The following is a 25,679-nucleotide window of genomic DNA, read 5'->3' on the forward strand; positions in this document are numbered from 1 at the left end:
GTCATGATGACCCTCACAAGGGCAGTATTACAATCTAGAGAGCAAATTCCTGAAACAGATTTTTGCAGCTAATGCAATTTCGTGAGGTTACTTTAGGGGAATTTGTGAGAGATTATCTCCAGTGTTTTCATAATGTGATGAGGCAATTTCTTGACCCTTTTTCCTTTTTTTTCAATTTTTTAGTTTTTTTTTTTCAATTTTTTAGTTTTCATATTGCATCACTCTAATTCTCCATTTACAGTCAACATGCAAGCTAATACAGTCATATATAAAAGTTTGGGCGCCTCAAATAACCTGTTTTGTTGCTTTTCTAAGACAAAATAAGTTAACGTGTCCTCACACACGCTTACAGACACTTCTGCACATTTTAATACACAATTACTGGTTTACTTCCTAAATTTAACAAATTTTACTGGAGGAAAAAGCTAAAATGTGACCTGTGCAAAAGCTGTGGCACATTAAACTCAGCAAGTAAATAGAAAGTGTGCACTAAAAATGACATATTTTTGCCATATTGTTCATTGTAGAGAACTTATTTTCACAAAATGAACAAAACTTCATTTGACGGTGGGTGTTCAAACTTTTGCACACAACTGTATACAGAGATGCACTGAATTAATTTCATTCAAATGTGTACATCTTTTCCACATCAATAAAACATACAACAAAAAAGATGTTTAGATACTAAATCAAAACAATTTTCACTTTACTTACTTTTGGCTATAATTCTGCTGATGTAATGTATTTTATTCATGGTAATTCAATTAAAGTTAAGTTGCATTACTCCCCAAGTGTTTGGATATTTTAAACCGTTAATCATTGGTAAACCTTAATTCTTTAGATTACATCTGAAAAACATTTTTAGCTCAACATCAGACTGATGGCTGACTACTTGTGTGGAGGAAGCCTGGAAATGAATTCCAACCAGACTGCACTTAGAGATCTGTAAAGCACAGAGGTGGAAACATCAAAGTCTGGGGCTGTTTTTCTTACAGTGGTGTTGGTGAGCTTGGGGTCACTGATGGGTTAATGGGATCATGAAGCGTACAAAGGCACTCTGGATGCAAGCCTACAGTCTGCAGTCTGCAAAGAAACTACTCAAACAACAAGGAGCCGTCTTTTGAAAGAAAACTGCCAAAAAGAAAATGACAATCTGAAAAAGGTCTTTTTAAAATAAACACCACTTGGTGATTTACCTGCTCGAACACACCTGGTTCAACTCGTCTGTTAAGTGCCAGGTTTTGTGGGTGTGTTTGAGCAGGAAAACTACCAAACTGTGCTGGACACTGGCCATCCAGGCCTGGAGTTGTTCACCCCTGCTCTAGCGAAATACTGGATTTTTTCAAGGCAGCTGATATTTTTAAATATGGCCATGAAAAGAAACAGTATTATGTAAAAAGGTGTTAAAAGATTTTTTTGTTTGTTTGTTTGTTTTTAATTTATGGTTTGGGCCAAAGATTGAATGGAAAGGAATAAGATTATCTGGCCATAATGGCTATGAAAGCATTTATTATTTGTCTTGTTAAAGACTACGCTCTTAAAAAAGATGGTTCTTTGAGGGTTCTTTAGTAAAGAAAATGGTTCTATATAGAACCATGAACACTCAAAGAAACCTTTGCATGATCATCATGAAAGCGTTCTTCAGATTGATGAAGAATGTGTTGTATATGGTTCTATATAGCACCAAAAAGGGCTCTTTTATTGTAACAATAGAGGGACACTTTTTGGTGCTATACAGAACCCTTTTCAAAAAGGTTCTATATAAAACCATGTACAGCACATTCTCCATCAATCTGAAGAACCATTTCACCATGCAAATAACCCTTTAATCTTGCAAAGGGTTCTTTGAGTGTTCATGGTTCTACATAGAACCACTTTCTTTAGAGAACCCTTGTGAGAGTGTGGCTGTTTATGTATTAAAGTTCAGTAACATAGTTGCATGTTTGTGGACACATCTGTCAACTATTTAACCCCACCCCTTGCATACGCATTGCCACAGTGCCACCAATTACTTGAAATGCCACCCCTCTCCCACCGCCGGCACCCCAACCTTCCACCCACTGTGTCTGTCTGCCCCGTGTCGCCATCCTGCCCCCAGTGTCCTCTTTTTTGACAGCCAAAATGTGGTCAGAGTTAAATTCAGAGCTCCAGCGCTAAACTAAATTAGCAAAATTTGGACTCCAAACATATTTTGGCTGATCAACTACATCTGGGGAAAAAGTGGAAAATTCCTTCAGTACATTTTTGAGTATAGTACAAATGTCCAAATGCTTTCTGGGGCCACTTTTGAGATAAGAAGTTAAACAGCAACAAGTCATTTTGAAATGTTATGTAAAATAAAGATCTTTTCATTTGTTTGTTTGTTTATTTTGTAATGGGATTTCCCAACTGACACCAGCATGTTGCAAGCTCTGTGGAAAGGACATTTAGGAAGAAGTGAAACTTAATGGGCAGCTCAGTTTTTTCCCTTAGAGGTCACTTCCATGCTGCTGGTCATCATCACTGGTTGAGAATAAGCCATGGCATTTCAGTAGGAACGTCAAATGTAATCTGTACACAGCAGCACTGAGTTATTCGGGAAACAGTGAAAAGCTGGACGAAAGACAAGCCTCAAATTAGCCGTGGAGTTCAAACAGCTTACTGAGGACAAATGAGGTGAAGCGCATTGATGGAGGAGTTCAAGTGAACTTAAATGATGTTTAGACAGGTGTGTGTAAATCTCCGAGCTGTTAGTCCACTCAAGCTGAGGATTCTGTACAAACTTGCAAAACGTTGTTTTTTGTGCATCTTTGAGTGAAGACTCAACCATGACATTTGGCGAGGGACGGTGGTATTTGACCTGTCCTGCTCTGAGCTAACCCGCTGATGTCATGTCGTCACTCTCCAGGGTGTGTCCGAACAGACAGACAGTGCCGGCCATCACTGCTGAGATGGTGAGAATGGCCAGCAGAATCACCCACCACTGAGCCTGCCGAAGACAGAAAATACAACACAAATGTATGAAGACTGAATAAAAATGACTTTTCATTGAAGGTGTATAAATGCATTAATAATATTCAAAAAAGTATGCACTCATTTTTAGCCAAGACACAATTCTCTGGCTATTTTCAAACATAAAAATCATGTATTGTTTCATTGTCTATATTCCACGACTGTATGCACAGTTCATTCAATGACAGTTGTGTAATCTGTGTATTTTTTTATTAAGATCACATCAGAATAATCAAATCATTATGAAATTTTTCATTTACACTGTAAATAAAGGCATATGCAAAAGTTTGAACACCCCCAGTCAATAGCATGTTTTGTTGGTTTTCTATGTGAAAATAAGTTAACACATCGAGAACACACTTAAATGTGGCATTTATCTGTCAATTCACAGATTTTACAACAATTTCACAGATATTTGTTAATATTTTGAACATTTGTAGTTAATCTATCTGGGGTTTTGTGAATAAAGTGGGACTGGTTTTGGATAGTGCTATATTTTCACTATTGTTATTAATGCACTAGTGGCACCATGGTAGCTCCACCAGTGGGTTTCTTCACCTGTAGCTGTGTACAGTTCAATACTGACAGCCAACTGAACATTCAGACAACTGAATCTTCAGCTTTAAAAATAAGCATTATTGTAGATATATGAAAGCACACTATGTTTATAATCACAGTTGCTGTGATTTTCATGCTTTACAATTACAGTATTTTATAGTAATAATTAAATCTGCTAGCATTTTACTGTAAATACAGGCTGATTCAAAAAGATTAATCCGATTTCAAAATGATTTATTTCACTTGTAAACTGCAGTAAACTGTAAATGGTTTAAATGAGCATAAAGTTTATTATGTAATTTTACAAGTGCTCAATATGAACCTCCTCCAGCTGTACAGACAACATCAACGCCATAGTCAGATTCATCCCATACTTGATTGAGCATGTCGGGTGTCGCTGCACTCACGGCTCTTTCAGTGCAATTTCAGAGATCATCCAGTGTTGTGGAACGAACGCCGAACGCTCTGAGCTGTTGGAGTTTCACTGCCAACGAAAATCACGTTGCAGAGTTATGACGGATTCACTCTTACTGAAGTGGAGAACGCAAAGAGCTTTCTGCTCAGGGGTCTCATCTCCTCACAGACTGAAAGGAGCCATCTTCTACTAACAGTCAGAAACTCTATTTCCCCTCTTTTTCAATTGGTATGTGATTGGTTCCTAGGCACCTCACGGTTGTAAAAATATGGCGCTTTAATATCGGATGAATCTTTTTGAATCACCCTGTATTAATGTGGTTATTTTTGCAGTGTTAAGAAATGGATTGAATTGATTTGTTGGGAGGTCATAAGTTTAGACCCCCTGTTGACTTTAAAATGTTTGGAAAAACAACTTTTTCAGTTTTCAATCAACAAATTAATTTTTAGAATAGTCTGCAAATTGATTTTAACTTTAAGTTAGAATCAGAAAGTAAGTAATATCCACCCATTCACTTAAGTGACACTTCTTTTCTGCAAACTTAAATTCTTTCTGTATCAGTTTGTTCAAAAATAGGTAAACTTGCTTAAAAATGGAGTTATGGAATAACTGAAATTTGGGACAGTTTTAGATATGACAAAGTTCTTGCGATCAACACCACCCCATCTCCTACCTGTTCCTCAGTCCCCTGTGAGTCCTACCACAGTTCCAAGGGGGGTCTGGCCTTCTAGACCCAGACAGAAGCTGCCTAGGAGTTCTGACAGTTCTCTCCCCTCCCTCAATCAGTCTTCCCTCATACTACCAGCACATGTTGAGGCCACGGTCCAAACTCGCAAACTTTGTAATAAAAAAGTGTACTATTACCACTTACAATGTTCTGGCAAGTGTAACCAAACCAAATAGGGGAGATGACCTAGTGATATAATTGGGGTGTGAAGGAAGTTCGTATTTTGTAACAGTGCCCAGAATCACGTATCACTGACTACTGAAATTTATACAGTCACGGCTGAACTGAAATCCACTCAGTCCTGTTGCGGCTGTTTTCAAACCCCACCTCAGCCAAGACTATAGAGCGAAAGGCACAGCTGTGAGTGCAGCATACAGTTTCATATCTGGTTGCATTCCTCCTGACTGGGCAATTAAACCTGGAACAACACTGTAGGCCGTACTTTCTAAACACAAAAACAAACCTTCATCCAGTCTGCCAAGTCATCAAATTCATCCAAGTGCAGGAAGGAATTTTTCAGCCTGGCGATGGGGCCGTCTGCGTCCAGCAGACGACACGTTTGGAAGTGGTCGCAGTAGCCCTGGTTTTTAGAGCAGGGGCTTCCAGGAACCAGAGCCACCCGCTCTCCTTTAAAGAGCATCGAAAGAACAGAGGAGGTGGTGCTTGCACAGGTATTGGGGTTACCTGATCACAACAAACATCATTATCAATAATAAGATATATAAACAATGTTATTGACATTTTTACTGGCATATGAAAACCTGTAGCTATATTTTTTCAGGTTTTTGTGATAAAAGATTTTATGACAATACATATTACCCCATGCCAAACAAACGTGTCCTCAATATAACGCTAATAAACAGCCATAATTATATTTACGCCCTGTCTGGAGGGCATGGAGGGCTGTGCAAGAGTCAGAGACCACCTTTTTACATTATTTATTTGTTTCCAGTCAAAATGGCCACTAGGATATTTATTTTTCAGTGTCAGAAAGTAGCGATAAACATATGTTTAACAAAAAATTACCACAACAACCAAATATAATATCATATGTCAGTATTTAATGTGTCCACTTTTTGCCTTCATTATAGCTTTCATTCTTTTCAGAAGACTCGCTTTGAGTTTTTCAAAGAAATCTGCAATCCCTTAGAAGTTGGTTCCCTTTTCTGCTTCTCATGATCAAAGTAATCAAACACATTCATATTGTGATATTGAGGTCTGGACACTACAGTGGCCAGTCCATTTTCTGAAAAACAACAGCAGTACCAACTTCTTGACAGCTACACATTCTTTCAGACCCATAGCGCTGTGTCCTCTTCTCACAGTGGAAGGATGGACAGAAACACCTGTGGATGTTTTCAGATCTGAAGCAGCTTGATTTTCTCCTCTCTCTCAAAGATGAAAGCTGTAAGTGCTGTTTATCCGATGGGGACAGTTTTGGTGGTCTACTTTAACTGGAAATTAAATAAATGAAGGGTGGTCTCTGTGTTTTGTACTATACTGTATGTGTCTAATTTAAAACTAATCATGTGGGTAGACTGTAAAACCAAATGTGGTTCAGTTCTGTTTTAGAGAGCATTGGTTTCAATGCCAGTGGTGATACAATAAACAGCTGTTTACAAGACTTGTTTTGCTTGGATCTGTTGTGGTGTGGTTACCCTTCTGCTGGCAGCACATGTGGCATTTTTCCTTCTTGTTCTCTCCTGGACAGTCGCATTGCTCCAGGTCATGTATCACACAGAGTGACTGGGCACATTCCTGCTCCAGAGGAGAAAAATAACAAGTTCAACTTGCAGAAGACTTAGTATTTCACCTTCAATCACCACAACCAGCTTAACTACAGCTCTGCCGTGAGTGCTCTAAATGGTTCCATGCTTTAGCTTTAATCCCCATCCTTATTTCTCAGACTGTATGACCCCCTGAGCAGCCATAGTTTGAAATTCACATTCTCTTAGAGGCCCATTTGTCTCATGTAGACATTATTTATTACTGCTCTTGGCACTACATTTGATTAAAAACAGGACATTTCAGAATATGAAAAACTTTAACAAGAGTTTAGAGATGGTATAGAGATGCTGTTGGACAGACCCCATTGAGGCAAACACGTGTGCCCTGGCTGCAGATTGTCATGTTTGGCTTTGCGGCGGGCTTTGTACAGGAAGCAGAGGACCCCGTGCATGCACTCATCATCCGGCATTCGGAGTCTTTCTCACAGGTCAACCCAGCGTTCTTAAAGACGCAACCAGAGGTGCAGCACAGACCCTGACTAGGACTGAGATATAAAAATAAGAGTCAGCATAAGTCACAAAACACTGACCAAATGTGGCTGAAGAGGTGGACAGCTACAAAGAGAACGTCTGGCTACTTTACCTACAGAGGTACATCCCGTATAAATAAAAACAATGCATAGCTACGCCGTATTAATGCATGGGAACAAAATCCTAATGTGTGGCCATGACTTAGTAAGGTGTGGGAACGAGACAATTAAGTAGTTGCCATGACTTAGTAAGGCATGGCAACAAGATAATTAACTAGGGGCTACAACTTAGTAAGGTGTGGGAATGAAATAAGTGAGTCTTGACCTCAGCTTAATAAGGCATGATCTTGTTCCCATGCCTGACTAAGTTGTGGCCATGACTTAATTATCTCCTTACCTACAGAGGCCCAGCACATCCCATATAAATAAATGTAATGCATGGTCAAGCCATATAAACGCGTGGGCACGAGATCTTAATGTGTGACCATGACTTAGTAAGGAGTGGGAATGAGATAATTAAGTAGTGGCCATGACTTAGTAAGGCATGGGAATGAGACAATTAAGCCTTGACCACAGCTTAATAAGGTATGATTTCATTGCCACATCTTATTAAGTCGAGGCCACGACTTAATTATCTCATTCCCACGCCTTACCTAACAAAATAAGCATGGCCATGCCATATTATCATGTGGGAACAAGACTAATGTGTGGCCATGATTTAGTAAGATCTTAGTAAGGTGTGGGAATGAGATCATTAAGCCTTGATCACAGCTTAATAAGGCATGATCTTGTTCCCATGCCTGACTAAGTTGTGGCCACGACTTAATTATCTCATTCCCACACCTTACCTACAGAGCTCCGCTACATCCCATATAATTAAAAATAATGCATGGCCACGCTGTACTAACGGGAGGAATGAGATCCTAATGTGTGGCCACGACTTAGTAAGACATGGGTACGAGATAATTAAGTAGTGGCCACGATTTAGTAAGGCACAAGAAAGAGATCATTTAGCCGTGACCACAGCTTAATAAGGCAGGTTTTTTATTCACATGCCTTACTAAGTCGGGCCACGATTTAATTATCTCATTCCCACGCTTTACCTACAGAGCTCCGCTACATCCCATGCAAATAAAAATAATCCATGACCACAGAGCTGCTCTTTGCTGGATATTTTTGGGTGGTAGTCAACCTGGCATTATAACTGATGCATGTAAAACAACCACTCACTACTATGTCAGCGTCACTGCTGTGCTGAGAATGGACCACCCAAAGTATATCAACAGCAGTCCTGTGGTCAGAAACTGACCAATGATGGACTACAGTTTGTACACCTACACTAACTGGCCACTTTATTAGGTCCACTTACCTTATAGGTGTACTTTGTATATTTACAGTTAGAGGCTGTAGTGCATCATTTCCTCTGAATAATTTACCCTGTTCATCACAGGTCAAGAACCCCACAGGACCACCACAGAGAAGGTGGTGGATAACAGTACAGCAGTGACACTGACATGGTGGTGGGTGTTGTGGTAGTATGAGTGGATCAGATCGAGTTTCGTCCCAAATAATACCTTCTCTGTGGTGGTCCTGTGGTGTGGGGGTCGGTGTGGGGGTGGGGGGGGGGGGGGGGTGGTTCCTGAACATTGATGAACAGGGTAAATTATGCAGAGACACAGAGGGACTACAGTCTGTAATTGTAGAACCACAAAGTGCACCTAGATGGTGAGTGGACCGGATAAAATTGACAATGAATGTAGATAAAAGGTGGGTATACCTAATGAAGTGGCCTGTGAGGGTACATAGTGGACCTATAAGGTAGGTGGACCTCATAAAGTGGTCAATGAGTGGAAGTAGGAGTTGCTAATTAAAGCAATGATAAATAAAAGCTAAATGTTGTAAACATAATACGGAAACTGGGGCTAACCTGCACTGCACGTTGGGCTTCAGCCGACACTGAGAGCCTACTGGCCCCCTCGAACTGTAGCAGCATGGATCGCTTTCATTATGGCCCACATCACATTCCTCTCCTTTCTCCAAAATCAGGTTTCCACAAATGGGCTGATCACTGACTGACAAGACACAACACGCATAGCATGTTCATGTGGCCTATTCTGGCCTATACTTAGTCAAACAATTGTTTATGAAGATTAAAAAGACTCTTAGAGTCTTTAAAGAAAATTTTAGAGTCTGATAAACAAAGTGAGACATGTACAGGTAAAACAGGAAAAGGCAGAGGTGGCAGAGTACCAATTGCACAGTTACATCAATTTAACCCCTTTTCACAGCAGCCAACAATGCAATTTCTGCCTGTTTCGGAGGCCCTGTGTCCCTCAATATGAACGTGTATGATTAAGAAAACCAGAAGCAAACTGAATTTTGAGACTGTTCGATCTTAACCCTGCATGGCTGTGTTTGTGGAGAGGGTTCTCACTCCTTCCCTTTTATCCCCCATTGCTCACTAGCAGCTCAATACAGAGTCACATTTCACACACTGAGAGCCAACAGTGTCCCAGTTAATCTGATAACAGAGTTATGGGGAGAAATATTTTTATTGATCACATGAATTAAAACGTATCCAAGTTAATTTCCATTCTGTCCGTGGATGGGCGACTAGGGGGCAGGCAGAAAGGGGCTATGTAAAGTTTTGATGGATTTGCACTTGTCCTAGTACTTTAAAATGATTTTACCTATACTTAAGTATACACCAATCAGCTGTAGCATCAAAACCACCTCCTTTTTTCTACACTCATTGTCCATTTTATCAGCTCCGCTTACCATATAGAAGCACTTTGTAGTTCTACAATTACAGACTGTAGTCCATCTGTTTCTTTGCATACATTGTTAACCTAATTTGCCCTGTTCTTCAATGATCAGGACCCCCACAGGACCACCACAGAGCAGGTATTATTTAGGTGGTGGATCATTCTCAGCACTGCAGTGACACTGACGGGGTGGTGCCATGTTAGTGTGTGTTGCACTGGTGCAAGTGGATCAGACACAGCGGTGCTGTTGGAGTTTTAAACACCTCAGTGTCACTGCTGGACTGAGAATGGTCCACCAACCCAAAAATATTAAGCCAGCAGCGTCCTGTGGGCAGCGTCATGTGACCACTGATGAAGGACTAGAGGCTGACCAACACAAACTGTGCAGCAGCAGATGAGCTATCGTCTCTGACTGTACATCTACAAGGTGGACTGACAAGGTAGGAGTATCTAATAGAGTGGACAGTGAGTGGACACTCCAGCAGCACTGCTGTGTCTGATCCACTCATACCAGTGCAACACACACTAACATACCACCACCATGTTAGTGTTACTGCAGTGCTGAGAATGACCCACCACCCAAATAGTACCTGTTCTGTGGTGGTCTTGTGGGGTCCTGACCACTGAAGAACAGGGTGAAAGGGGGCTAACAAAGTATGCAGAGAAACAGATGGACTACAGTCTGTAACTGTAGAACTACAAAGTGCTCCTATGTGGTAAGTGGAGCTGATAAAATGGACAATGAGTGTAGAAACTTTTTTTGTGTTTAGTTTTATTGGGTTCTGTTGGATCAGCTTCTGGGCTGCTTTGCTGTTGTTGACACCTCTCACTTTGGAGTTTATTTGCACTTTAGGCTAAAAAGATCCCAAAATAAGAATAATGGAGCCTCAGAAAACCATGATAGATGCTGAATATACTAAGAAGTACATAATAAGTATAAATAAGACTACTTATAAAAAAGACCTGATACATTTCTACTTATCTAAGCTGTTTTTGCTAAGGCGCCTCTCAATGAGGTGAATCAATAACAGGGCTAAACAGTAGTTATGGGACACTCTTTAAATACAATTTATATTTTGTTTAATTATAACTTTCCAAGATGAATGCATCATTAATTCATTTATATACATTGGAAAAGTTTCAACATCCAGCAATAGTAGCAATATTTACTAACTGGAACTCAAAATGATCCCATTAATTAATTGAAAACTTATAAAGGTAAAAGTATTGAAACTTTCGCGGGACAAACATTAGTGTCTCTTACCTTTATGTAGGTCAGCATTTAGCATTTTATTTAGGCCAGTATTTTGTTGCATATCCCTTCTTTTGGATGACAGTTTAAAGTCTTTTAGACATGGAGGAGCCAGCTTTGCTGGATGTTCTCTTTTGGATGGCCAGAGTGAGGCAGGTTTTGAACACGTCCAGTCTCTTTCCACTATTTTAGTACATTTTTCACTCTTTTGGAATTTTCAGTTTACCTTTAATCCTTTTTGTTAATTCAACTGATAATTCATGTTTTCTTAGTTTTCTAACTTTCAACATGTAAAATTTAGAGTCAAGTGTGTTGGATGGTGCGATACAGATCTTTGGTTTGAACATGTGCATCTGAATTAGTGTCCCAACATTTGTTTTGAAGTAAAATGGGGGGTTAAGTAAATGTTTTCTAGCTTGCTATTACTCAGCTGTAGTGTTGAGTGATAAGTTATAATATAACTGAAATTATGTACTTTTGAATATGGTAAAGGAAATTTTCCACAATACATGAACAAATTAAATAATTCTAAAAACCAAATCATGACAGAAGTGTCCCAAAACTACCCTTGAGCACTTACCATATGTTAGATTACAGCATTCAGTGAAGGGTCTATCACTACAGTTTGACACGTCTTACCCACAAAGCATTTGTCCTTCTTGATCTTCAGCAGGCGGCTGATGTGGCGGAGGCTGCAAGGTGAAAAACGGTCACTGTTCTCCAGGATCTTGTCTGCAGCATGTGGGAACATCAGGAATCTTCCTTTCCCTTTGGTGATTTCCAGGCCCCCACAGTCCGAGCCCTCATCGTGCTGACACGTCAAACAAAACAGAAAGCGGAGATGGATCAGTGAGTTGAGCTTGACTTCAAAGCACAGTGTCAACCTTCAGGGGTTCATGCTGTATTACTGCTCAGATTCCTATATGTTGTATGCTGGTGTAAGAGCATGAGGCTTCTGATAACAGGCCTGATAGTTCCATGCATGAAAAAGGCAGTTGTGCAGTTGTTGTGGGTAACAGAATGTAACATGGTGTCTCCTGAGGTTTTTCAACCTTTAGAAATGAGGGAAAGGCTGCTTGTTATTGACCATAAAAAAGAATGAGATGGATTGTTATTGACCATAAAAGCCAGCATCATGGTTGATTCCCAGAGCAAACGTGGACAAGCCTCCACCTCCAGGGTTTACCTCATGTTTATGGTAGTTGACATGAACTAAATGTTTTGGTGCAGAGCGGCAGATTAAAAATGTCCATTCCAACCAGTCAGAACTGATGCGTGTCGTGTCTCTGATGTTGGCTGAGTCCAGTAAGCAAGCAGATACCTTTCAAGTCACGCATGCCCTGCAGCATGTGATGTCTGTTTTTTCTCCAATTAGCCCAATTATGTCTGCAGTTTGTTCATGCCTGCTAGACAAAAACATCTCAAAGAGCTGACCACTTACTCACCATGCCTCTTTTTGCTCTCCTAAAGTCCCAGATTCTTCATAAGTACAGTTATATGCTAATGTTTTAATACCTCTGGTCAAATTACATGTTTTGTTGCTTTTCTCAGTGAAAATAAGTGAACACATGCTCTGCAGGGAAACCCTGAAAGAGTAACTACATTCCACTATTTTCAGAGAACTCCACCCCTGGCTCAACTTCAAAAAACGCTCAAAAATGGAAGGGAAAATGCTGGGAGGGGCACTGCAGTGATGTACATGTTTGGAGGTGGGGCTGCAAGGGAAACTGGGTGGGCTGAGCTGCTGCGTTTTCATAGCTAACAGCTACCAGAAAAATATGGAGAGTGACAAAAACAAACAGCACTTTTGCAACTGAGAGGTCCAACTGAGAGGTCCTACGAGGTTCACGATTTTTCTCCACTACCATCCCCATCTTCAACAGGGGAAGAAGTTTCTGATCATCCAGTGCGTCTTGAGCCTTACCAGTATTTACCACTGACTCAAGCAGCCAAAGAGTTAACGTAGTGCCAGAAAATGATTAACAGCCAGCCGAAGAGCTGTCCGAACGATTGAACATTCCCTAAAATTGTGACAGCTAGCTTCTGATTATCTGTTCAGCAGGTCCATATTTGATATAACCCGAGTCCTGATTTCTTAGATGTACTGAATACCGAATGAATAAAGTGACTCTCATCCAGGGTTTGTTGGAGTGTCCCTAAATCCTTACACTCTGCAAACTGCTCATGGCACTTATCAGCAGCTATATGGAGACTTGCAAGAATCCTCGCTTAATCAGTCCTTCAGGTTGCCTAATCTTATGTTGAACATTATGAAAAAATGTGCTAATCATAACAACTTTGTGACGTAGTGCTGGGGGTATTTTGCTCAGCTCTCTCTCGGCTCCTATGCTTTCACGTTTATGAGCACAGCACGGGTAGGGTGTCATCAGGGGTGGTAACATTGTTTGACTGATTTGCATAACGTGACGTGTCAACGCACTTTGGTACGAAGACACGTCATCCGCGCCTATAGCAGAACTGACCACGATAAAAATGTTTTTACAGTTTGGAAAGATGTGTTGACATTTCAGGCAAGGCTGGTATATTTTATTATTACAGAGCAGTGCATTTCAGCTGTTAATGAAAAAAAGGTCTTAGGGTGTAGTTACTTTTTTAATATGGTATTTTTATGCACATTTTAGTGCACAATTTCTTTTAACATGTGAAAAATGTGGTATAATTTTTTCACTGGTCACATTTTATGTTTTATATTTTTCTAATGTTAAATTAAGCGAATAAACAGTAACTGTGCATTAAAATGTGCTGTCAGTAGAGGATCTTTTGCAAAAGACTGTAGGTTTATTTCAGTTGTCATGACAAATATGGCATAACCTGACATACAGCATCAAAAATGTGCAGGACAGGGGCAGTCCAGGACCAGCAAGGAGTAAGGAATCCTGAAGTTCTGTTAACTTCACAAAACTGGCTTTTGTAGGTGTCACGTAGCTTTAGATAAAGCATAATTTACCTAAATTATGTTATAATTATAATTTACCTTGTAGGTGCTGCAGAAAATCTTTCCTTGTAGGTGCTGCAGAAAATCTTTTCATTCTGCTTTGTGTGATTACTCACCAGGGAGTGCTCCTCAGTAAAGACTGTATACAGAGGCCTCAGTATCAGACTGAGGGAACTGGGCTATGGACCAACATGTCATTAATCACAGGTGAACTGAACCCTCTGATCCTCTCCACTACCTCCAAACTAAGGCTGAAAACAATGAGTTATGCTGTCCAACTAGTGCCAAAAGTACCGTAATTTATATTCAGACAGAGACAGCAGAACTAGAACGGATCTGCCAAAGAACGCTGAGGAAGAATCTGCTGCTGAGGAAGCATAAGCAGCATGGCTGCCTCCAGCACAGACGCAGTAGAAGGTGGTGGAGGGAAAAGGTCACACCTGTTCATTAATTCAGATCTGCTCGAGAGTGTAGCTGTAAATAAAGACATCTATTGTGTCACTGGCACAAGGCAACTAACACTAGCTCAGGTTGAAACACTCAGATTTTATGTCTTCAGCGTGCACTTTTTAGGGAATCTCATAACAGTACACTCTTTTAATAAAGGGGTGCTTTTCAAGGGTCTTTGAATGAGGGAGTGGTTCTATATAGAACCATAACAAGCTCAGCTATATTCTAATTATGTTACAGCCTACATAAAACAATGATGGACACCCACTTCAGGTTATAAATAAAAAAAATAATGTATTGAGAACATCGGAATTAAGATATCAGTGTTGGTATGGAAAAAATATTAACAATACCCATTCCTAGTCACGAATTAGTGATGATGTTATTTACACTAACTCAGTCCCTCTCTTGTCCAATTGTTAGAGACCTTCCACCATTGATATCTAATTCTGGTCCTGAAGTACCCCATTCAGCATATTTTGGTGTTTAGGTGTTTTGGTGTTTAGGGTTCGGAACTAGAGCTTTAATAAGGCCTAAAATTCTGTTCTTAACACCAACACAACTCAAGAACTTTCTGTCTGAGTCAGACCTGGCCCGACCCGAACCACATAATCAAGTTTTCGGAGCTAACCAAGCCGCTAAAATTTTGTCTGAACCTGACCTGAACCGTAATCAAGTCCAAAACTGACCTGAGCTCCACAAAATTTTCTCACCCAAAATGTTCTCACCCGGAGTGCTGAATAAAACCTCTCATGTTTAATGATTGTGCTTAATGATAGCAACAATACTAGCCATCATTAGATCACAGATAGATGAAATAAAAAACATCATCCTAAACAACAAGTCTGGATAACCTTTCATTAATAATATGTGGTGCTGATAGAATGAGCCTTCAATTCTTTAATCCTAAATCGTCTTTCCGTACATAGAAAATATTACAGATAATAGATGTAACATACAACATACCATATATACCATAAAGACAACATATTCTTGGCCAATCACAATAATGTAAACACTCGTTTGACAGCACTAAACTGTATTTTCCTGAATCAATTAGATTTTTTTACCCATGCATTCATTTTTCCCACAGCGTGGGCCTTGCGGACCTTGGTGCTAAATTCTGTCAACAGCATGAGTGAGTGAATCTAGCACGACAGGAGAGAATAAAATAAGGAGAAAAACTGATGTGAGGGAAATGCAAAGGAAATCTGTGGCAGACTTTGAGATCCCGGACATGAGATTTGAACCCAACCCGAGCCCAACATTTTGAAAACCGACGTCTAAACCCAGGATAAGCAGTTCGACAAATATTTAAAGCTCCTTTAGGAACAACTGTGTACCACGAGGAACTCTAAAATTTTGATCATCTCACCAGAGTCAATTAAAAAGCAATATCTAACATTAACTACTTAGCTAAGTTCACTAATATCACATTTAATTATGTTTAATTAATTGATAAAGCCAAAAATCACAATCACGATTATAATATATATATAATATATAATATAAATAACTGTGCAGTCCCACAGTTGGGACTCTGAAGCACTCTGTTGTTGGCTTATACAACACTATGCTCTCCTCTGGTGTCAGGCCTATATGCATTTTCATAAAAAAGAACCATTTAGGAACCTTTTTTCTTGTTGATGTAATTTTAATGTATGGTTTTTTAATTAGGTCTTTTCAAGAAGAACTAACATAAAATAAAGCTAACATAAAGAAAAACATAAATAATGCTTTCAATAAGAGATGTTCCTAAATGGTTCTTGGCCTGGACATATGGTTCCATGGAAAGCCTTTAATTGCTACCACACGAGCAGGGTTAGTAACCATAGCGTAAGGAACCCTGAAGTTGTGTTTATCTTCTGCTTTGATGGTGAGAAAGCTAAGACTCACAGGAGCACCCAGGCTGTGGCCGAGTTCGTGAGCGAAGGTCAGATGGACGAATTTGGATGGGAGATAGTAGCCGTAGTTCTTCAGAGTGATCAGACCAGTGTTGAGGCTGGACGTACGGCCATCTTTCAGAAGCAGGTTTTTGGAGCAGATCCCTCCCCAGTCATCTGAACAGAGGAGAGAGGGTGAAGGAGAAAGAAGAAATAAAGACGCCTACATAGAAAAGGCAATTATACTCACACTTATTTTGACAGAAACACAAGCCTGTGAACTTGAGATTAAAAATGAAAATCAGAATTGACTTTGTACCTTGTTAGTTTGTGTGTCTGGTCATTTTAAGCAACATTAATCATATCATATCAGTTAAAAGATGAAATTCCCGTTTTCATGTTCTCTAAATCTAAAAAGTGATTTTTGATTATGACACTGTGCAGCAGGAGGTGGGAATAAAATAAAATAACATCATGTTTCACATAATAATATCATGTTTCACCTCCCTCTCCCACCCCAACCATCTTCAAAAGAAAACGCTCAGCTTGGCTCCGAAGTGGTGCAACTAAGTGTTGGCTTTCTCAGCAGGAGATTACGGGTTCAATCTCCAGTGATGCCAAAGTTAACTGTTGCCAGGAAACCAGGAGTTTCTTTCACTGAATGGGTAGGATGGTCTTCCCTCTCCTCACATCACTCAGCATGATGGTAACTAACATTGGTGTCTAATAAGCTGTTAGTGTTCTCCTCCAAGCGTGTTGAGCTGTTTAATGATTTTGCATAAGCAGCATTTTGAAAAGGTGCAGTTGCTTCACATGTCTTGGAGGATACACATGCTAGCCTTCACCCTAGTGTTGCATTTAGCTGGACATTTAGTGAAGCTTACAGGCTACAATAATATTCAGAAAAGGCTTTGAGTTTAAATCTTTACTGAAGGTAAACATCCAAACTGTAATATTCAAAGTAAAGCATATGCTACTTGAATGTCTGTTATGAGCCCCAAATGTCTGTGTTTTGTCTAGGGAGCTGCTATGAAATGCAAATTAACCACCTTTAGCTTGATGCTAACATTGAAATGCTTAGCTGAAATCTTTAGCTGAAAAACAGGTAAAGAAAAATTACAAAATGAATTGCAAGCTTTCTGCACTAAACATTACTGTGTATTGACCTGTTTATGGGCACATTCTCATGATTTGGGGATTAGTTTGTAGTGGACATTAGCATACAAAATTAACACCCATAAAATGACCTTTTCTTCACTGAGGAGTAAATGACCAGGAACATGCACATAAAACAAAGACGGAATTAAGGTGTTGTCAACTCTTTACAGTTGTCTTCTGACAAACGTATGGAATTATATTTAATTAAAATACAAAATAGAGCAAAGTATGTCTCCTCCCTGCTAAAAACAGCACAGACCATCATGGCTGGTCACCAGAAAAACCAGCATATGTTGTGTTTTGGACGTTGGTATGCTGGTCAGCAGCAATGAAAGTTGATATGCTGCGTTGACCAGCTAAATCAGAACCAGATCAGCACTAGACCAGCACAACTCAGCATAGGTCAACTTAGATCAACATATGCTTGCTGGCCTGTGCTGGATTTTTCAGCAGGGCTTTAAGAAATCTGAGAAAAGATGGTGTGGCTGGTTCTGCGAAGCTGCTCTGTTAATAACACTAAGACTGGCGGATGTTTGTCAGTGGGAAAAGTGGGCAAAATCCTAAATAATTCCAGTTTTAAAAAAACAAAAGCTCAGCTAGCTCACAGCCTGGTGGCATACATCCACTTGTACCATCTTTTCACCGCATCCTATTAACTTCAGCGAACAGCTCTGCCGCATCACGTCCCACATGCCGGTTTGCAGTGTGGTGAAATCTGCCTCGCCATGCAGCGAAAAAGTTAGAAGCTAATCTTTATGTGAATGAGTGTAGCAGCTGCACTGCATTTAGCCAACCAGGCAAGAGTAGACTGGCCTTCAGCACAAACAGCAAATACAGCTTTCTCTTTCTCTGAATCTATGAAAGTTCTTCTGTACATAGTAACGAAAAGATCTGGGTTTTATACAGAACTGTTGAGGATTTTGGCACATTTGTTTGGATTAAGTTTACATGGTTAATACAGGAAGGCAAAATGTAAACAATACAGAGCTCTAAAGTTACTTGCTAAAGCAGCTAGTTTGCTAGTAAGACTGACAGAGCTAAATTTCTATCTGGATAACGATGCATTCTGAAAATGATGAAAGCATAAATAGCACAACTCTGTATTTTAGATTCACTGTAAGACTTTCTGCAATAGCAATCAGTGTATTGGAATGTTTAGTAACCCAATTATGTTCCATAACAACAAAAAAACACCACCAACAGCGAGCAGAGAGATTCAGTTTGGATGTTCTACGATATTGTGTTTGACCTGGAAATACGTCATAGTGTGGAAGAAAAATGCATTATAATTTCATATTCATGTTGACTTGTTGAGTCAATTAAAAAAAAATGAGTCAGTTAAAGGGGAACTCCACCGATTTTGCAAAATTACTTAATCATTCAAAGGTTTAGATGTAAACAAAATCATTAAGGGTGGTTTGGTGTGAAATGCGTTATTTTAGAGAAATTTCAAGCCGTTGCAACTCATTTGTGTTATCTGGTTCAAACTGATTTGGCTCTACGACATTTTGGAAACAGACCTCCTTGAAGTCCTTCACATATCCTGCCATCTTACAAAAGAAGTAAGAAAACTGTATAAATAAACTGTAAACAAAAGCTGCTGCTGGTGTTAGCCATGTTGAACAGCTGTAGCTACAGGCTAGTAACAACAAAACGCTGCTGTCGGAACAAAACCTGGTATCTCTAAATGGTAACTTTACAGGACAAGGAAAAACGTTCTTAACATTTAATGGAGAAATATTTTTTTCCAAGTAATTTTGGACTGTTTCTGTTGGTCCGTTCAACATACAATTTTGACACATCAAACAGGACAACTGCCTGTTTCAAGTTATGTCAGAAAATAAAAAAAACAACAGAAATGGAGATGTGAGGTTTTGTCCCGACAGCAAAGAAAACCACGTTAGCTTGTGCACGTTGATCTCAGTTGAGAATGGGGCTTTGAGAGGAGACATGGAAGTGACCCTGGAGTAACAGTTTATACTGAAAGTATGTTTTATGCCAAAACTTAACTATAACAAAACTATCGCAAAACAATGTCTCAGGTATCAAGTAACGCATTCATAACCATTTTGTATGACAACTTAATGGGATGTAACTTTTCGAGCCATTGAATGCTCGGACGTCTGGTTCCTAGTACTGTAGTGGTGAACAATTCTGACTGTAAATTTCTCTAGAAAAGCACATTTCCCACTGAATCACTCTGAATGATTTTGTTTACATCTAAACCATTGAATGATTGAGTAATTTTGCAAAATCAGTTAGCTAACTTCACCTATCACATTTAATTATGTTTAATGAATTGACGAAGCGGGCGACATGGTGGCGCAGTGGGTAGCGCTGTTGCCTCACAGCAAGAATGGCCTGGGTTCGATTCCCGCCCGGGTGACCAGGGTCATTTCTGGGTGGAGTCCTGTGTGGCCTGTTCTCCCCGTGTCTGTGTGGGTTTCCTCCGGGTACTCCGGTTTCCCCCCACAGTCCAAAAACATGCAGTCAGGCTGATTAGACCTGCTGAATTGCCCCTAGGTGTGTGTGACTGTGTATGTCTGTCTGTCTGCCCTGCGATGGACTGGTGACCTGTCCAGGGTGTATCCTGCCTTCCGCCCAATGACAGCTGGGATAGGCTCCAGCGACCCAGAAGGATAAGCGGTTTAGACGATGTACGTATGAATTGACGAAGCCAAAAATCACAGTCATGATTAACATGTGGTTCACTGTGCAGCCCTGGGAGAGGCTGGGGGAAATTTCAATTGCAGAAGGATTTTTTTGACCCTGAAGCACTCGCTTACACAGTGCTATGCTCTCCTCTGGAGGAGTCTGGCCTCTTTCTCTCAGAGGTTCCTGAGACGCTGATCTGCTGACAGGCCTGGAGGACTCAGGGCTCTCTGCCATAATTCAGAGGGAGAGACAGGTCCAGAGGAACTGCTTTCTTCTCTCTTAAGAGCTCCACTCCATTTCAGAGTTTCAGCAGTATATAAAGCCAGCCAGCGACATGCTACTGATCGCAAACAGATGGGCTTCTTCACACAGCACCATGCGATGATGTCATCCCTCCCCAGAGTCTGTTTCTTAGGATTGTGAGGGGGTTTCTCATGTAACTGCTTCCAGAGATCTCCATGACTTGTCTGTCAGAGATGGAGACACAGTTATTGAGGAGCCCTCAGAGTCTGGCTCAGACAGATACAACCAGATTCAGGGCGTCAGGAAGAACGACCGGTCAGGGATGACCCAAACATGATAGAAGAAGTATTGGTTATATTTACACAAAACATAATGTAGTGGAATGCACAGAGTCTTTACACATTCTAAGAAACTGTACGTGAATCCCTGGAACCCCATGTGCAAGCTAAGAAATATTTAGGAGCCTTTTTTTTAAGGGTGTAACATTAATTTGGTTTCTCAAGACAAGTCAACATAAAGAACAAGCATAAACATAAATTAATGGAGCAATTAATAATTGATGTTCCTAAATGGTTCTTGGCTTGGACATATGGTTCCAGGGAAAGCATTTAATTGGTACAGATCCTTTACATTATGTGGAAGGTTCTTCACATCTCATTTACAAAAATGGTTCCTTAAAGAAACGTCCATTGAAAAGGTTCTTCTATGGCACAGCCCCAAAAAGAATCAGTTTAGATTTCATTTGGCACCTTCATTGTTTAAAGTGTATGTATATGTTAAAGTATTAGAAACTCTAACTTTATTAGAAACTCTGAACAACCTTATAAACGGTAGCTAAATGTTGGCAGGTGCAGTTGAGCCATACAGCTGTATGCTAAAGTTTGGGCACACCTGGTCAAATTATGTTTCATTGAGATGGAAATAGGTTAACACATCCTCTATACTATTGGAAATAAAGGTTCTGTGCAGGTACAATTTACATTCATCAAGATACAAACAATGTAAATGTTCCCTCAAAGGTACAACAGTGGTTTTAAGGTCTGATTGTGAGCCTTAAATAAGTTTTTCCAGGTGAAAAGTTCGTTTTTGTACCTTTTCATAACCGAATGTTTTAAAACAGAACAATAAAATAAAAAGCCTGGAGACGAGACGGGGAGTGTGGAATTTTATGTATATATAAAATGTATATAAAATGTGGCCTGAGCAAAAATTACAGCAGATTTCCAATATATGAAACTAAATAAATGGAAATGGTGCTCAAAATGCCATATTTTAGTACAATGTAGAAGATGTGTTGACTTATTTTCACTTAGAAAAACAACAAAACATGTCTTTTTGGCCAGGGAGTGTACAAACGTTTGCATACGGCTCCATAGCAGTAGAATTAGTGTTCTTGCAGAATTCCAGCATGTCCACTAAGCGAAGGATTTTGCTTGAATGACAGGTGGAAAGGTGCATATTAGCCATGGACATGGAAATCTACTGATTTATGGAGGCTACAAGATCAGGAAAGCCCTTGAGGTCATTGTATCCGTTTTACTGTCAATGACCACTTAATTACATTCACTTATGTGTTGTGTAAGAGACTCTGCTGTCTGGATTCAGAAAGATGTAAATATATCAAAATTATATATCAAAATTCAAAACACAGATAAATCACCAGCCTTGTCAGCAATTTATTACAAACCAACAACTCTATAATGCTGTCTGAGAGGATGGGATGGGTGGTATTCATGTTCACCCAACTCCCAATAGTGAGATAACAAACAGTGGACGGTCTCGGGGGTCCTGAGAAACCTTTACAAAAAAAAATATACTTAAAATTAATTTTATTAAGTAAACTTCTTGGAGCTAAATTGGCCCAATTTTTAGTTTATAAAAGTATACTTTAACGTATACCACAAGTACATCCATTAACCCAACTGCGTGTCTTTGGACTGCAGGAGGAAGCCCAAACAGACACGGAGAGAACATGCACACTTCACACAGAAGGACCCTAGTGACCCGGCTGGGGAATCAAACCCAGCCCCTTCTTGCGGTGAGGCGATAGTACTACCTACTGTGCCACTATGCAACCCTTTTACTTTATACACCATTACTTTATACTTACTTACACTTTTCTTGCATACATCTCAATCAAAGGATTAAGGACAAGAATAGACTGAATATACTTTGGTTAGTGATACTCACTAACCAAAGTCTGTCTTCCTAAAAGCAACGCAGTGTTAAAACTTGTCATTATTTTATGAAAGGGTTCAGAGTAATCCCTGCTTTTCCATCTGTCTCAAGCTGAAGGAGAGCCTTATTTCCCACCAGATCTGCTTGAGAGTGTCATATATAGCAGACATCATTAGAATTCACCACTTCAACTTCAAAATATGCAGCATCAAAAAAATGGCCAGTTATGGTAAACTGAGCATATTATCCCACTGATAAGATCAAAACATTTCTCTTGAGTTATTTACAAAAGTTCAAGTGCTTGGAAAAACTGTCAGAAAATATGGCAAATGTATTAAAAATGATATTAATGCATGTCTTATAGATCAATAAACATTTCCTTATAGTCACTTATGGTCTGGCTGATAACTTTAATAATGAGGTTCTGTCTGATTTATTGGTTCTGATACTTCTAAGCTAATGCAGGAGGGGGGAATCCTCATCAGGGCTGGATAAGTTTGACTTTAGGACTTGTGAGGAATGTGAGTTTGCAAAGGTCAACTGATTTAAAAAAAATGCTGTTTTCTCATTGTAATATAGTGCATTTTGTTATGCAGCATCTGCTGGGGTCTTTGCAAGATACACTAAAATATAGTAATATTTATTTGCTGAGTTTAACATATTAGAAAAAAAATAAAGCATAACATATAAAATGTGCCAAAACATTTGCACAGGCCATTTTATATGTTATGTCATATTTTCATATGTTAAATTCAGCAAATAAACAGTAATTGTGCATTAAAATGTGCAGAAGTGTGTTCTCTGTAGAGAATGTGTTCACTTATTTTCACTCAGATAATCAAAAAAATGTCATTTGACCAGGGGTGCCAAAACATTTGCATGCAACTGTACATTAACATTTACATGTGCAGTTGTTAAAAACGTCTAAACCCCCACTGGTGATCCCCCCCTTACCCATGGGACTGTCCTGCAATCATGTGATTTTGTAACAGTTGCCTGATCAGACGGCTGGGCAGCGTGTGAATGCGCTACTGTGCTAATGCTTTTTCCTGGAAAGACCATTGTTGCCGAATCTATTCCTTTAGTCCCGTGAGAGTGACCCTCGCTCGCGCCCACTCCACTGAGCCAGAACGCACATGAATGGGAAGAATGATCTCTTTCCTTTACACAATCACGACCTCCGCACATTCACAGAAAAAGCTGTTCACAGAAATCAGAGCTAAACTGCTGTGACAGGATGGAAGCAATAGGAGCACGAATGGGCAGTGCTAGTCTGGACCTACACTACTGTTTGCTCTATCCATTCTAAAGCTCCAATTGAAATAAAGTGATAGTCCGGCAAAAAATCTAAGTGGTACACTTTTTTTTTTCATTGCCCTAAAATGGCTAATGTAGCTAACAAGTAATGGAAGCTTACACGTTCTTCAGTTAGCATTGTGCAAACTGCATAAATCATCACACACTTAGACTCAAACTGTATGGAGTTGTTCAGTAATCTCTAATAGACTTGCTAATGTGTTTTCTGACACTGTATGACATGCTGCTATCTATAAACATGGACAAATATATGGACAAAAGCAAACTTCACAATGTAGGCCTGTTGTCAGGGATGTTAGCCACATGAACCCGGTGGGTTCACTGTAATGAAAATAGCTGCATCAACTGTGACAGTTGATGCATTAATTTTAAACTTGCATGTACAGAAGTTTGCATATGTGCACAGTACATCTGACTAAACTTGCATAAAGGTTGTCTTTGTAGCAGTGCGGCTAAATATGCTGTGTTTAGGCTGGAGAGGAAGAATTTAATCTGTTGAAGGAACTAGCTAGCTGACAATTAACTTCACATTTACATTCTGATAGTCTGAGACTGCATTACTTCCACAGTTATCTATCCAGCTGGGCTGTACAACAAATTCAGTGGCACAAAGGAAGGGAGAACATTTATAAAATGTTCATTCAAAAGATAAGAGAAATCTTTTAGCCACAGTCGGCTAAATCAGTACATGAGCGAATGCTACCCTGCTAGAGAAACCAGCATAGACCAGCATGCCTGGTCACCAGCCAAACCAGTTTATGTTGTGTTCTGGATGCTGCTATGCTGGTCAACCAGCACGACCATGCTAAACCAGTCTCAAACTAGCATTAGACTTCAGTAGGGCAGAGCTAAAAGTTTGACATTAGATGAGAGGTACATGAGAGGCAGTCTCCATTTTCCACTCAAGGTAAATTATTTTCTACTCAATGAATGATGTGGATACATGTCGGGATGTTAAGGTAACACTGAGAGCAGAGAAATATCATTTCTAACTTCAGCGATCATGGTTAGCCGCACTAAGCTACTATTCTCAGCCATGTCTATGACATGTTAAGGCACTCACGTTTTGTAATAACATTAGCAGAGGAAAGTAATATACAGTGGTAAGACACAACACTCGGTGAGAAAGCATTAAGCTAACAGTAACTAGCTTCTTCCTCTCATTGGCCGTTTTGTCTTGTACTCCTACTAAACGCTGACCTAAATACCAGGTTGCTAGGCTAAATGCAGTGACGTAACTATAGTATCATGAGATAAATGTTTGTATGGTGTCAAGTTCTTTCAGCATCAGCTTCTAACATTTACAGTTCTACATGTGAGAAGTTGACTCTGAGAGAATCTCACATCAGCTTTTGACATTGTCACCTATTTTTGTTTCGTATAGGACAGGGGTCCGAACATGCATCTCCGGAGCCACATGCAGCTCTTTTACTGCCCTGATGGGGCTTCACAGCAGAATTACATTCAGAAAAACATTCTTGCCTAGCTAGCAGCTAACGAAGAAAAGCCAAAGAGAAAGATTTAAGACCAACATCGATAATTTGGAGATGAATGCACTTATTTGCATTTATAAGCACTCAGCTGGTTTCCTCATACGTTTAATCAGCAACGAGAAACTGTCAAACACTAAAAGATCGTGAAGCTGAAGTCAGCTTCTCATTCGCCAGCTTCTCGTTCGAATTCTTCCTTTCCACCTAAATTACTCAGCAGTTAAATTCTGGCGCCTCAGACACCATTTAAGGTGCAATGAGAAAATTCGAACAAGAAGCTGGCACATGAGAAGCTGATTTCAAACGTTTAGAGACTTTTTACAAAAGCCGTTCTACTTTTGCGGAAAAGTTTCCTGTCGGAGATGCGAGAAAAAGGACTATATC

The 25,679-nt window shown here is 39.8% G+C and overlaps 1 protein-coding gene across 2 annotated transcripts in view; it reads right to left on the bottom strand.

The window, feature by feature from the left end:
* Nucleotides 1-1,788: 1,788 nt before the first annotated feature.
* si:ch1073-396h14.1 (disintegrin and metalloproteinase domain-containing protein 10) overlaps nt 1,789-25,679 on the bottom strand; it is a 51,586-nt gene continuing 27,695 nt past the window's right edge. For both annotated transcript variants that reach the window (XM_036587104.1, XM_036587105.1), the window contains 7 exons: nt 16,268-16,431; nt 11,605-11,776; nt 8,876-9,020; nt 6,780-6,963; nt 6,350-6,449; nt 5,155-5,375; nt 1,789-2,968 (listed from right to left, as the gene is read on the bottom strand). In XM_036587104.1, coding sequence (XP_036442997.1) covers nt 2,855-2,968; nt 5,155-5,375; nt 6,350-6,449; nt 6,780-6,963; nt 8,876-9,020; nt 11,605-11,776; nt 16,268-16,431 — 1,100 coding nt within the window. In that variant the 3' untranslated portion in view covers nt 1,789-2,854. The remainder of the gene's footprint in view (nt 2,969-5,154; nt 5,376-6,349; nt 6,450-6,779; nt 6,964-8,875; nt 9,021-11,604; nt 11,777-16,267; nt 16,432-25,679) is intronic.

This window comes from Colossoma macropomum, unplaced genomic scaffold (genome assembly GCF_904425465.1).
Source record: "Colossoma macropomum unplaced genomic scaffold, Colossoma_macropomum, whole genome shotgun sequence".
NCBI lineage: Eukaryota > Metazoa > Chordata > Actinopteri > Characiformes > Serrasalmidae > Colossoma > Colossoma macropomum.